Source organism: Lolium perenne, chromosome 4, assembly GCF_019359855.2.
Source record: "Lolium perenne isolate Kyuss_39 chromosome 4, Kyuss_2.0, whole genome shotgun sequence".
Taxonomy (NCBI): domain Eukaryota; kingdom Viridiplantae; phylum Streptophyta; class Magnoliopsida; order Poales; family Poaceae; genus Lolium; species Lolium perenne.
The window spans coordinates 38,042,577-38,054,310 of record NC_067247.2 but is presented as its reverse complement, the minus strand read 5'-3'; the positions used below and the strand labels follow the sequence as shown (position 1 = coordinate 38,054,310).

At 45.1% G+C, this 11,734-nt stretch overlaps 2 protein-coding genes and 1 non-coding gene across 3 annotated transcripts; all 3 read left to right on the top strand.

Moving 5' to 3' along the window:
- The first annotated feature begins 68 nt into the window (after window positions 1–68).
- Window positions 69–5,959, top strand: LOC127292197 (uncharacterized). The gene is made up of 10 exons (XM_051321557.2): window positions 69–225; window positions 364–462; window positions 800–943; window positions 1,496–2,413; window positions 2,521–3,340; window positions 3,450–3,697; window positions 3,885–3,991; window positions 4,597–4,747; window positions 4,858–5,010; window positions 5,190–5,959. The coding sequence occupies exons 1-10, from the start codon at window positions 187–189 to the stop codon at window positions 5,325–5,327; spliced, it is 2,817 nt and encodes a 938-aa protein (XP_051177517.1). The 5' UTR covers window positions 69–186; the 3' UTR covers window positions 5,328–5,959.
- A 598-nt stretch (window positions 5,960–6,557) lies between these two features.
- Window positions 6,558–6,630, top strand: TRNAE-CUC (transfer RNA glutamic acid (anticodon CUC)). The gene has a single exon. It is a non-coding gene; the product is annotated as a tRNA-Glu (tRNA).
- A 2,728-nt stretch (window positions 6,631–9,358) lies between these two features.
- Window positions 9,359–11,169, top strand: LOC127292195 (transcription factor bHLH106). The gene is made up of 2 exons (XM_051321556.1): window positions 9,359–9,859; window positions 10,401–11,169. The coding sequence occupies exons 1-2, from the start codon at window positions 9,575–9,577 to the stop codon at window positions 10,884–10,886; spliced, it is 771 nt and encodes a 256-aa protein (XP_051177516.1). The 5' UTR covers window positions 9,359–9,574; the 3' UTR covers window positions 10,887–11,169.
- The last annotated feature ends 565 nt before the right edge of the window (window positions 11,170–11,734 follow it).

Genomic DNA, 11,734 nt, shown 5'->3' with positions numbered 1-11,734 from the left:
TGGCCCCACCTGTCAGCCTGCAGTGCTGGGAACCTTTTGCTATCATTATGGCGCGAACCGCTGCGGTGGCGGGAGACGAAAGAGAGAGATTTTTATCAGGTCCGATTAAAGAAAGAAGAAACTGAGAAGGCCCGCCCCCTCTCGCGCCGGCGCCCAGCCGCAGCCGCCGGCCGACTACCCGCCACCATGTCGACCTGCGCCTACCACTCGCCGCGCTTCTCCGAGGTAAGCGCCCTCCTCTTTCTCCTCCTCCCTCTCTCTCTCTCTCGGGAGGGGAGGGATGGGGACGCCATCGGCGTGAGATGTGGACTGTGGGGATGCGCCCTTCTCTAACACCCATCCGTGTTTCTTCGACTTCTTCAGGATAATGCTTGGCTTCCGCAGTGGCTTCAGCCGCATCGGCAGCAGACGGTCGGTGAGCACCGAAGAGACAGCGCCGGCGTTTCGTCGCCGCCTTGTGAGGTGCGCTTTCTTGTCTTACTTGTGCGCCTATTGGTTGGAACCTCCTACTAGTCTCTGATTTATCCTGTTTTGATTTCCAATTGCTTGTAAGAACCTTGTATTTCCGTTTAGCATGTAATGGAAAGGGGGAAAGACAGGTTACCATTTTATTATTTTTGCCTAGCCATCCCACCTCATAAACAACAGCCCAAGCATACGATAGGTACATGGTGAGAACCGTCATATGATTGAATTGGATCTGAACACAACTGGTTTGTGCATTATTATATATCTATGTTTGTTCTCAGAGCGCTGTCTGTTCTGCTCTGATGCCTGTGTTTTCTTCATCGAACTGCAGAACTGTGTGTTTATTTGGGACCCTGCACAAGACCAACTGGACTGTCAGAATGCCACGGTAAATGCTGGTGCTTACAGCGGGTTTCGCTTGCATCTGTCGGGGAGTGAGGCTACACCTGCTGCGAGTACTCCAACCAGCAGAGAGGTAGGCTTATGAGATGCTGTTCCTTTCTTGGGCCACTTAGATTTTTTATGCTAAGCGCACAAGTTATGTCAGGGCATAGGTTATTGTTGTTCTGCTAGATAATAATTCAGGAGATGGTACTACGCCTGGATGCTGCATTGTTGATTCAATCCAGCATAACACTTATTATCTTGTGGGTCTCTCCTTTGCCCTGAGATTCATTTTTCGTTCAAGGGATGCACACTTGTACAGTGTACTTATTTTTGTTCTGCCTGTAATCTTCCGTTGAATAGTAAAAGAAGAAAATCGTAGGTTTAGTATGGCATTTTCATCTTTCCTACTGTATATTTTTTCATGTAAAATGTGCTTCTGGTTTTAATTGGGTTCTAAACTTTGCGCATAGTTTTTTTATTGTCAATCACCCTGGTGGATTGCATTATTAGTGAACATGTTATTGTAGAACCAAACACCCGCTTGTAACAGTCAGAATATTTGCCTCTTCGTCTGCAGCACAGAAAAATTCTTTTTCTTTTCTTGTGCTGTTGTAACCCAAATTGTATATTTTCCCTCCAGGCGCTGCCTTTCTCTTTGCACCTTTCTTCAGAAAGTGCAGCACAGCTGTCCTCAGTTCGAGCCGATGTTAGCCCTCGGATTTTAAACTCTGGTACATCGAAAGGACCATTAAAGGGCTCTTATGTTGCCGGCCAAGCACAAGAGGTCAAAGCTGTGGATGAGGCTAAATGCCCCAAGGATGATAAGCTACCAGAAGTCTGTAGAGTGGCTAGGAAGGATATCACTAAACCGGTTGGTGCGAGAAGGCATCAACCATCTGGTGGGAAGGTTGATGTTCAGAAGCTCCGGAATGCAGATGCTAATGATGCAGTTGAGCTATCTATTGCTGCCTCTGAGGCTATGGTTATTGCAGAGATGTTACTTAATGATTGCCAGCCTGATAAGCTGACTGCAGCTGCCCTCGAAGCTGCTTTGCGTGTAAAGGAAGCTCGGAAACAGTGTTTTCTTGAGGAGACAGAACATGACTGTGGATCCTTTGAAAATGGTCTGGATGAGAGTGACTGGCTTGCAGAATTGGATGAGGTCGGAATGCTTGATGCATTTGAAGATGTAGGCCTGTCAACTGTTCAAGCAGCCTGTTCATCTCAAGACCGCGACACAACTGATCTGAAACAGCTCATGTCTCCTAGTTGTGCCCCACGTGATCTAGAAGCACACAACTTAGACATTTGTTCCTCCGGAGAGCAAAATAGAAAATGGCATAGCCAAGATGCTAGTACCAATGATCATGTACCTGATTCTCTGGCAAATAATAACTCAGCTGGTACACTACTGAAAGAATCAACTTCAGGATGTGATTCTGCAAAGCAAATAGCTCTAGATGAAGCAATCTCATGCTCAAGAAATAAGGAGACTGCTTTCCAGATGTTGACGCAAAACAACCATGTCACTCCAGTAAGAGGTCCACATATCATTAAGGTAACTTTGTTGCCAATACATTTTGGTATAATTGACTTAACTAATCCTATGTCTACCCCATGCAGCACTCTTCATCTACCTAATTTCAATGTAAAACTTTATTCCAGGAAGGTGGAAGAACTGAAGAAGCGGCAAAGGTTATTGGTGGTACAAGGAAACATATAAGAACTAGCTTCATCTCTGAGTCAATGGATAGCATTTATGAGTGCTCTCCTGCACCTAGAGTGATATCCACAGAAATGGTCGCGTCTTCAAGAGCATCTTTCCCCCAAGACACTCAAGGTTTCTATGGAGAGAATCAAAGCGCAGATTCAGGCTATGAAGTAGTATGTTCAAGCTTACCACTTGAGGATCCTCTCTGTTCATTTGTTCCATGTAGCATATCTTGCAATGAAGTTTCCACTAGTCAAGCTCCTGAATGCAAACAGAGGAATGGGGAGGAGAGAGAACCAATACGTTCAAAGGAATCTCTGAAGAAAGACCTAGATGTAGAAGCCACTCCGTCTTCTGAGCCATTAGATAAGGTACCAGAATCTAATGCACGGAGGCGCAGAATATACAGCTCACTCAGGCCTTTTAGCATGATAGGACCTATATCAAACATATCGGGAGGTAGTGCGACTCGTAATGATGTTAATGTAGCAGTTTGTCAGAAGGAGAGATGCGCTCCAGTAATCTTAAATAAGAAGATACAGCGTGTGCAAGCTTCTAATCAATTCACAGAAAACAATGCTGAAGCTGGAAGCTCGAAAGATTTTTCTTTGGCTCAGAAGAAGTCATCTTGTGCTCAGGATGATAATGGACATCAATCCACAACGTATTTGAAAGCTGTCAAACAAGGCCTTAAAAGAAAAGGTCCCGAATTGCTTAATGCTAAACTTAGTACTAGACAAACCAAGAGCAGAAGGGTTAAATCTCGATTCAGTTGTAAGTTCTGGTTTATGATCTCTTATGTTAGAGATGTGCTTTATATCTTGAGTAATACCTGCACAATACTTGCATACTTTCGGTGAGCCTCACTTTTGCATCTTTGCAGGGTCTGAGAGCAGAATTGCTGACATGCGGGAGCCCAGGGAAAACATTTTCAAAAAAGAAACCATATTTCATGGGCTAGAGTTTTTGTTGACTGGATTTCAAAGTCATAAGGAAAAAGAGGTTGAGTCTGTAATACGAAAGTTTGGAGGCTGTGTTATTTCTAAAGTGCCACCCTGTCCATTTGATAAAAAAACCAAGCTTGCAGAGCTTGTGAGGTGGAAGCCTCCCATAGTTCTTTCCCCTAAAAAGGTTATTTATCCCATTTCATTTTTGTTCTTTAGGTACCATCTATCGTTCATTATGTATCCCCTTAGTTTTAGTATATATCCCCTTAGTTTTAGTATATGTCGTAGGAACGAGCGTATGCTCACATTTAAAATTGCACATTCATTTTGACCAAATCGAACTTGTTTCTGATGGGTGCTTGTTGCAACAGGTATCGACAGCTAAGTTCTTATATGGTTGTGCTACCGATTGCTGGATTTTGAATCCTAATTGGCTTTTTGATTCTCTTCAAGCAGATGTCCTGTTGCCACCAGGAAAGTAAGGCACTGACACCTATCCTGTGAAAATGGAATTATAAATTTTATCATATGTTTGCTCACGAAAGCTTCAGTTTTGCATATCTTTCTTGAAGTAATGAAGAAAATTACCAAATACTCACAAAGTTTTTATGCATTTTGGTATCTGTGAAAAGCTCAGATGAAGCTTTCTCAATTTGATGCCAAGCTATTCTATTCTATGAAAGATATTTCACATTTGATGGGCTAAATTATATGAACTTAATGCCAAACATCATAGGCTACCTAAGAATTTTCTCTTGAAAGGTTATCTAACACTGACACAATTACTTAGCTTAATATTCATACTGTAATTCCGAAGACTTCACATACAAAACATGTAAAGTCGATGTAGGTGCCTTTAGGCCAGTATATTGTCCATGTATATGATGTTTCTTTGTTAGAAATCCTAGCCGATCAGTTCTGGTCTCAAACATAGTCAAGGCACTTTGCTTTGAAGATTGTTTGTCCTAGATTTGTTTTCAGCAACTAAAAATTGAGCAAGCAATTTTTTCTTTGTTGTCCATATTAAATAGGTTTAGATACTTTGTTCCTTAATGCTCAACTTTTGATATGCCCTTTTGCTAGGTATTTCATTCGACAAAGGCATACAATGAAGGAGAGTTCAACATTTGGCCAGCCACTTCACCTAAGAAGTAATAAATTGGTATTTCGTGGTGTAGGATTCTTGATCCATGGAAAAATCAGCTTCTGTTCGAAATTTTCCAACATTATCAAGGTATGTTGCAAGACTGGTCAGAAAACATGATGCATGACCTAATCAAGCAGTAATAGCGAGTTTCCTTATTTCTACGACATGTCCCTTATATTATATTTTGTGCTTCACAGCATGGAGGTGGCCAAGTTTTTATATCTCTTCAAGGATTAATACAAAGCTTGAAGGATAAAAGTTCTACACATGGAATCATTCTTGTTTCAAATGAGGCGAGTGCATCACGCCATCTAAGCCATTGTGGGCTGGAACATGATATAAAAACAGCGGTTAGTTGATTTTTAAATACTATAAAACTTCCATTCCAGATATAAGAGGTGTATGAATATAAAACAACTGCACATATGTATTTCAATGATTGAATTCCTATTTTATGTAAATACAGAGAAGTAACTTGTCACGACATATCATTTCTAGTGCGTCTAATTCTTCTTTATGTCTCTTGCAGCCAGCAAGCTGGATCATAGGCAGTCTATTTTCTGGGAAACTGATTCCCCTGAAGAAAGACCGCTGCGCTTCATTCCGCCGGATTAAGATGCCATCATTCCAACAGAACCATGCGTTTGACATGAGTCAAGAAATATAAGAATCCAAATCTGTTGCACAGCACTGTGGTCTCTTCCTATGAGAACCTTGAATAGTTCCTCTGAAGAAATGCCTGGAGCACATTCCTTACCATGATCCTCTATTTGCCAACAGAGTTCCAATTGCATGTTCCTATCACAGATTTGGATTTGCCCATAGCGCACGCGCTAAGGCTGACACCTGATGCCTTTGCAATTACAGATAGGTGTCTGACGCTGAAGCACCTGTAATGTTGATATGGTGTACATCTGTCTATTTTTCAAGTAGACCAAGGGCACGCTAAGCATCCATCTTTTATCCACATTGCTCATTTTATTGAGGGCGAGTGTTTTCATTTCTTGAAGATGATGATATTCACTGGAGACTGCATAGTGCATACAGCTTACAAATCGGCATCTGGGCAGAATTATAGTCCAGAACAAGCGAGGACATGCGTCTGCAGATGGGAGTCCCAGACTCAAGTGTATATCAACAGGGGAAAGAGATTGCTCATATCAAGATGCGTCTGTATTTTTAAGAATCCTTTTTTTTAGTGAATGAGAATGCTTGTTGTTGTTGCTGCTGCTGTAAGTTGTAAATACAAATATTTGAAAATATATGCAAAAGCGTCGCTGATTTAGTTCTTTTACTTTACCAGCTACTGTTCTATTACATATATATACGCTAGGACGGTTCACCAGATAGCCTCAAACAATATTTGCATTGAAGACAGTCTACATGCCTGCATTTCTAAGAATGTCTGTTGATGTAGGATATGGTCTCATAGGTCTAGATGTACCTATTATGAAAAAATTATTTTAAAATGTTTAAATTTTTGAAATAAAATCCTAAGTGTGCATCCTCACATTCTATGTTAGCTCACAAAGGTTTGGCACCAAAAAACATTTTGTGTGCACTATGTAAAAAAGACAAAAAATGTCTCGTTAAAAGCTACGTCGAAAATTGTTTTTTACACTGGCCACAAAAAAATAATATTTTTCTGTGAAACTTCGTGCGTGAACATAAAATGTCTGGATGTACACCCTGTTATTTTTTTCATAATTTTTAAACATTTTAAAATAAGATTTTGAATAGTGGGTGCATACACCTATGAGCCAAAGTAGATTTCCCTCCTTGATGAAATCTTTTTTTTACTGTGCCGTGGTACTTCCTGGCACGTGCAGAATTTATGACACGTCTGGAAATCAGACAATCGGGAATATGTTAACTCATGGAGCTCATAATAACGCATTCCGTCGTAGTCTAGGTGGTTAGGATACTCGGCTCTCACCCGAGAGACCCGGGTTCAAGTCCCGGCGACGGAATTTTTTGCACGGCATATCATATTTTTTTACGTGTTCATTATTTCGGGAGAAAAACGTGCGAGAACTAAACACATGATTTTCTCCACACACAGGAGATTGAGAGAAAACAAAAAACAAACGATCGCAGCCGGCAGGACGCAAATGCCGTTAGCTTTTGGACGTTGATGCAATGGTTGGTTTCGATGCGATGATCGATGTGGATCCATGATGACGCTGTGGAATAAGACGCGCGGTGTGTTTGCAGGCAGGGCTCTCTTTTGGTGGGAGAAGCCGCAAAGGGCGAGGCGCGCGGCAAGCATAATTGCGTTCGCACGCACGGGCTACCAGGCAGTAGAGCATACACTCATTACTAATCGACCTCGCCTCCATGCCATCATGTGTGTTAGCCATGGGTACTACAAACAGATAGAAAACACACTCTCCTTTTCATCTCTTGGTTTTGTCCATGCGTGGACTCACGCCGTCCCAACTAATTTCTATCAATGCTTGAGTTCTAGCGCACCGTGTCTCTTTCTACTAAACTACGTACATAAGACATAAAGTTTCAATCTCTCTCAAGATTTGCAAGACCTATAATTATCTACCGATGAGAGCACATATATCCGTCTATTTCTTGTTTCTGGTCCGAGTCCGCCCATTTGCGATTTGAATCCGCATTCCAGTATATCCCCATTTGAATTCAAAACCAATCAATATCTGCTCCTATCCAAATCCAAAAGAAATATATGGTAAATGATATGGCATGAGCAAAATCCGATTCAACCCGATCCATTTACACCCCTAATGCCACCGATAAGTGACCGAACGTTATGCATATCTTATCTCTCTCCCCCCATAGTCCCTCCTCTCTTAGGCACGTTTCCTAGCGCCAAACTCTTACTTCATCGTAGCACGATTCATGTCTTCCGCCACCGAATCGACATACCTTCCACTCAGTGGCGTAGCGTGACTGCCACATAAGGGACGGTCGAATGGAGTAGCCTGGGCGAAACAGAGCTATTAGACTAAAAAATGCTAAGAACTTCAAGCCTCAATGAATTTAATGGGCCAAAATACCTTACTAACTTTATTTTTGGTTTTTTAAAGACCGGGCCATGGTCTAGTATGGTCTTCAAGAGACTACGCCAGTGCTTATGGAGTCAAACTTGTCCGATTCACTCTCGCCACCACGAAAATCAAGCTGTAGCTCGCCGCTGCCGCCAGGACATCTCTCTTTGCCTGAAATAGCTCTCGGATGACAAATCGATCCTGCCTCCGCAACTAGAGCTTGCAACTGCGGGAATCGACCCCGACACCGCCCCTTCTCGCAACCGAAGCCACAAGCTCGTCGCGGCTGTTAGTAGCTTCATGCCACATCCAGGTGCCTCCCACCGTTAGCCACGTGGTCCCTGTTGCCGCGCACAACCTCCACAATGAGGCTCCCGTTCATGGTGTCTCAATACGACCCAACCTCCGTTCGGTTTGTCTCACAGAAAAAGGATAGAAAAGACAAACCGAACCAGGCCTTTTTCAGCCTAGCAAAGGTCACATTTCCCTGCCTCGTACGTCCTACCGGACTCAATCCGGCCTAAATGGGCCCACGACCCACCTTTCTACCACACAGAGCTGACCGAATGAGTTCTACTCCTTGCTTTAGTCGATGGAGCCATAATCGGTCTCGTAGAGCGAAATTGATGGATATTGAGAAGCTGGTGGATTGCCCGGGGGGGGGGGGGGGGGGCGGGGGGCACCGAAGCAAACATGAAAAGTTGTTAGAATAACATGGCGACTGACTAATGCTTGTTAGGGGGGCACCGAAGCAAACACGAAAAGTTGTTAGAATAACATGGCGACTGACTAATGCTTGTTAGGGTCGTATTGGAAAATCAAAATGTGTCAAATTTCATCAAATAAAATCACTATAGAGCTAGTGTTAATCTGCTCAACTTACCTGCACAACTTTGTGAGAGGTTGAAATGTTTCACTTCCAAGTTTAGTGCCATGTACAAATCTACCGGTTCAATGGTCCACGAAAATACTCCATTTGGCCCAAAATGTAAGAAGTATTTGATTTGTTCCTAGTCTTGGGCGCACGAGTTTGACAATGGTTTAAATTATAAATGTCATAAAACTAATATGAAGACATATGAAACAAGAATATTCCACAAAGTAAATAAACCGACATATTATATTGATATACTCAAAGAAAGAACCTACCTAATACCACACATACTTTTCTCTTTGCCATGGGATTGATGAATGGACAGACAGAGACTTACTTGGGTGCATCCAACTAGGTAGCTAGGACTAGCTAAGCTATGTTAGGAGAAGTGGTGCTGCCACGACATGACATGTACACGAGGCATGAACAAACATTCCTCGCAGTCGGAGGGAAGGAGCTAGGTGTTGTTGTTGCTGCACGCAAGAGAGAGTCAAACGGCGATCCCGGATCCCCGTCGTCACCGCCACAACCGTATCTCCTCCGACCACGACCGCCGGCGCGCGGGAGCTAGGTCGGCACCATCGCAGCCGTCCAACCGCCCCCGCCGGGACATCTCTACGACCCTAGCTCGCAGGGCTCGTCCAGGTCCAGCCCTCTATCTCTGACGAGTCAACACGCGGGCCCACCACCAGCCACTCGCTCACTCACTCACCAGTCTCTCTCTAACATTCTTCTCGCTTTCTCTATCCGTCCGTAATTCCACACGCTCTCTCTCTTTCTCCTCGGAGCTCCGTTTATTTATTCTCTCTCCCGGGGTCATCCATCCCCCATCCCATCCGTCTCTCTCTCTCTTAGCATCATCGCGTCCATGTCGCTGGAACAGTAGTATACTTCGCAAGCTTACAACACCGCCGCGGCAATTAACCGCTAGCTACCTCGGAGGCAGCTAGCTCACCCTCTCTCATCGACGAGGTGTACGTGAAGAAGGCTCGGCGAGAAGCTACCTAGCCCGATCGAGCGCGCATGTTTCCGGCGGAGGCGTCGTTCGCCGGCGCATCGCGGCAGGGGGAGCTGGCCATGATGCTGCCGCCCTTCTTCATGGGCGGCTCCATGTGGCAGTCGCCGGGTGACGACGCGGCCGCCCTGTTGACCGAGGAGGACGAGGTCGCGGCGACGGCAGCCGCAGAGGCGGCGCACGACCGAGCGGTGGCGGCGACGCGGAACCACCGCGAGGCCGAGAAGCGCCGCCGCGAGCGGATCAAGTCCCACCTCGACCGCCTCCGCGCCGTCCTCGCATGCGACCCCAAGGCAATTTGGTCTCCTTGATTTGTGCTCCCTTCTTTTCTTTAATTTCCCCTAAATTTCTCCACGCTCCATGTTCCATGCGCGCGATCGATATGGAGTGAAATCGATCTCTAAAGAATTGAATTTTCATCTAGAATTCTAGATTGCAGTAGCTATAGGTGCTATCCATATGTGTAGCTAGCTGGTACGGAATGCTCAGCTAATCCTTGTGATTAAAGCTGGTTTCTTTTTGTTTTATTTTAGGGGAAGTAGTAGAATGGAGCCGGCCTCTCCTAGTTAGCTATCATCCTATGACAGTGTACTAGCTAGGTTAGCTTAGGGCTGCCTCTTCTTGGCTCGTTCCTCTTCATGATTTGCTTCTTTTGTGCCTAGTACCATGTCTCCTACTCGATCCTCAAAAAAATTACACCTTCTTCTTTCTAATTGTTTGCACTCCTGGATCATAAGCTCTAGGGTTCATCCTCCGAGAGATTAAACTGTGCAAACGAGGTTTCTAGATGGATCCTAGCTAGTTAATTAACTCGTGAAGTACATGTGTTTGCAGATCGACAAGGCGTCGCTGCTAGCCAAGGCCGTGGAGAGGGTGCGGGAGCTGAAGCAGCGCATGGCCGGCGTCGTCGGCGAGGCCGCTGGGGCGCCGGTAAGCCACTTGTTCCCGACGGAGCACGATGAGATAGTGGTGCTCGCGTCTGGGGGTGTCGGCGGCAACGCGGCGGTGTTCGAGGCCTCGGTCTGCTGCGACGACCGCTCCGACCTCCTTCCTGAGCTCATCGACACGTTGCGCGCGCTCCGCCTCCGGACGCTCCGCGCCGAGATGGCCACCCTCGGCGGCCGCGTCCGCAACGTGCTCGTCCTCGCGCGCGACGCCGGGCAAGACGACGACTACTCCATCTCCTCCGAAGACGGCGGCGCCGGCTTCCTCAAGGAAGCCCTCAGGGCTCTCGTGGAGAGGCACGGGTCGTCCTCCGCCGGCGGCGACCGGCCCAAGAGGAGACGTGTCTCCGACATGAACATGCAAGCGGCAGCCTAGCTAGCTCGATCATACTAGCTAGCTGAGGATTGCATATGGTTATCTCATGCCATGGTACTAGTCCTATATACGTGTTTGTCTCCAAAGTCAATTAGTTTTGTGTGCTAATTAGTTGCTCCATACATTTATGGCTAACTCTCTTGGTGATGCCATTATGCCATGTATAATTAGGAATACATATATTATTACCATTAGGGTTTGCTTGAGCTTTAGCCATGCAAATGTACGTTGCTCCAAAGCCATTGCAAACCCAGCCCCTAAATAACAAAGAGAATTAATGCCACCATATGTGCACAATGCAAAGTTTCACACTTGATTGCCTCTGCTATATATATACATTGGATAACTAGAAGAAGCTTAATTCAATTTATGTTCACAAGCAAACAAGCTCGAACAGCAATATCTGCACAAGTCCATTTTTGATCATGCGAGGGCTGCTACCTCTCCATGCATATGCATGCAAGACAAGATCAGGTCAGAACAAACAAAGGTATGGTTGCATGCATTCATTTACCAACACATATATGCATGCATACAGAGTCCTGAGATCAAACAAAGATGTTTGTTCCAATGCCTTTGCATTGCAATGTAGCAGCATATGCTTCCTGTCTGTCTGGTCTTGTGAATGAATGTTTGGGACTTGGATTGGATTGGATGATCTAGCTAGGCATGTGTATAGTATCTGTTTGAACGGAAGAGAGGAAAGGGAACCAATCAATGATTGCTAGCTCGTGTTGGTGCATGCAGTGCACAGTAGTGGCACTGGCCAGTGTGGCATGGAGTGAGCAAGCTCTCATGACACATGAGTGCATGCATGGACTAGCACTGGTACTACATTGCTGATGCTG

Coding starts and splice junctions, on each gene's coding strand:
- LOC127292197 (XM_051321557.2), top strand. CDS start 187: ATGTCGACCTGCGCCTACCACTCGCCGCGCTTCTCCGAG. Junction 3,341..3,449: donor GGTTAAATCTCGATTCAGTT/GTAAGTTCTGGT, acceptor GCATCTTTGCAG/GGTCTGAGAGCAGAATTGCT. Junction 5,011..5,189: donor AACATGATATAAAAACAGCG/GTTAGTTGATTT, acceptor TGTCTCTTGCAG/CCAGCAAGCTGGATCATAGG.
- LOC127292195 (XM_051321556.1), top strand. CDS start 9,575: ATGTTTCCGGCGGAGGCGTCGTTCGCCGGCGCATCGCGGCAGGGGGAG. Junction 9,860..10,400: donor TCCTCGCATGCGACCCCAAG/GCAATTTGGTCT, acceptor ATGTGTTTGCAG/ATCGACAAGGCGTCGCTGCT.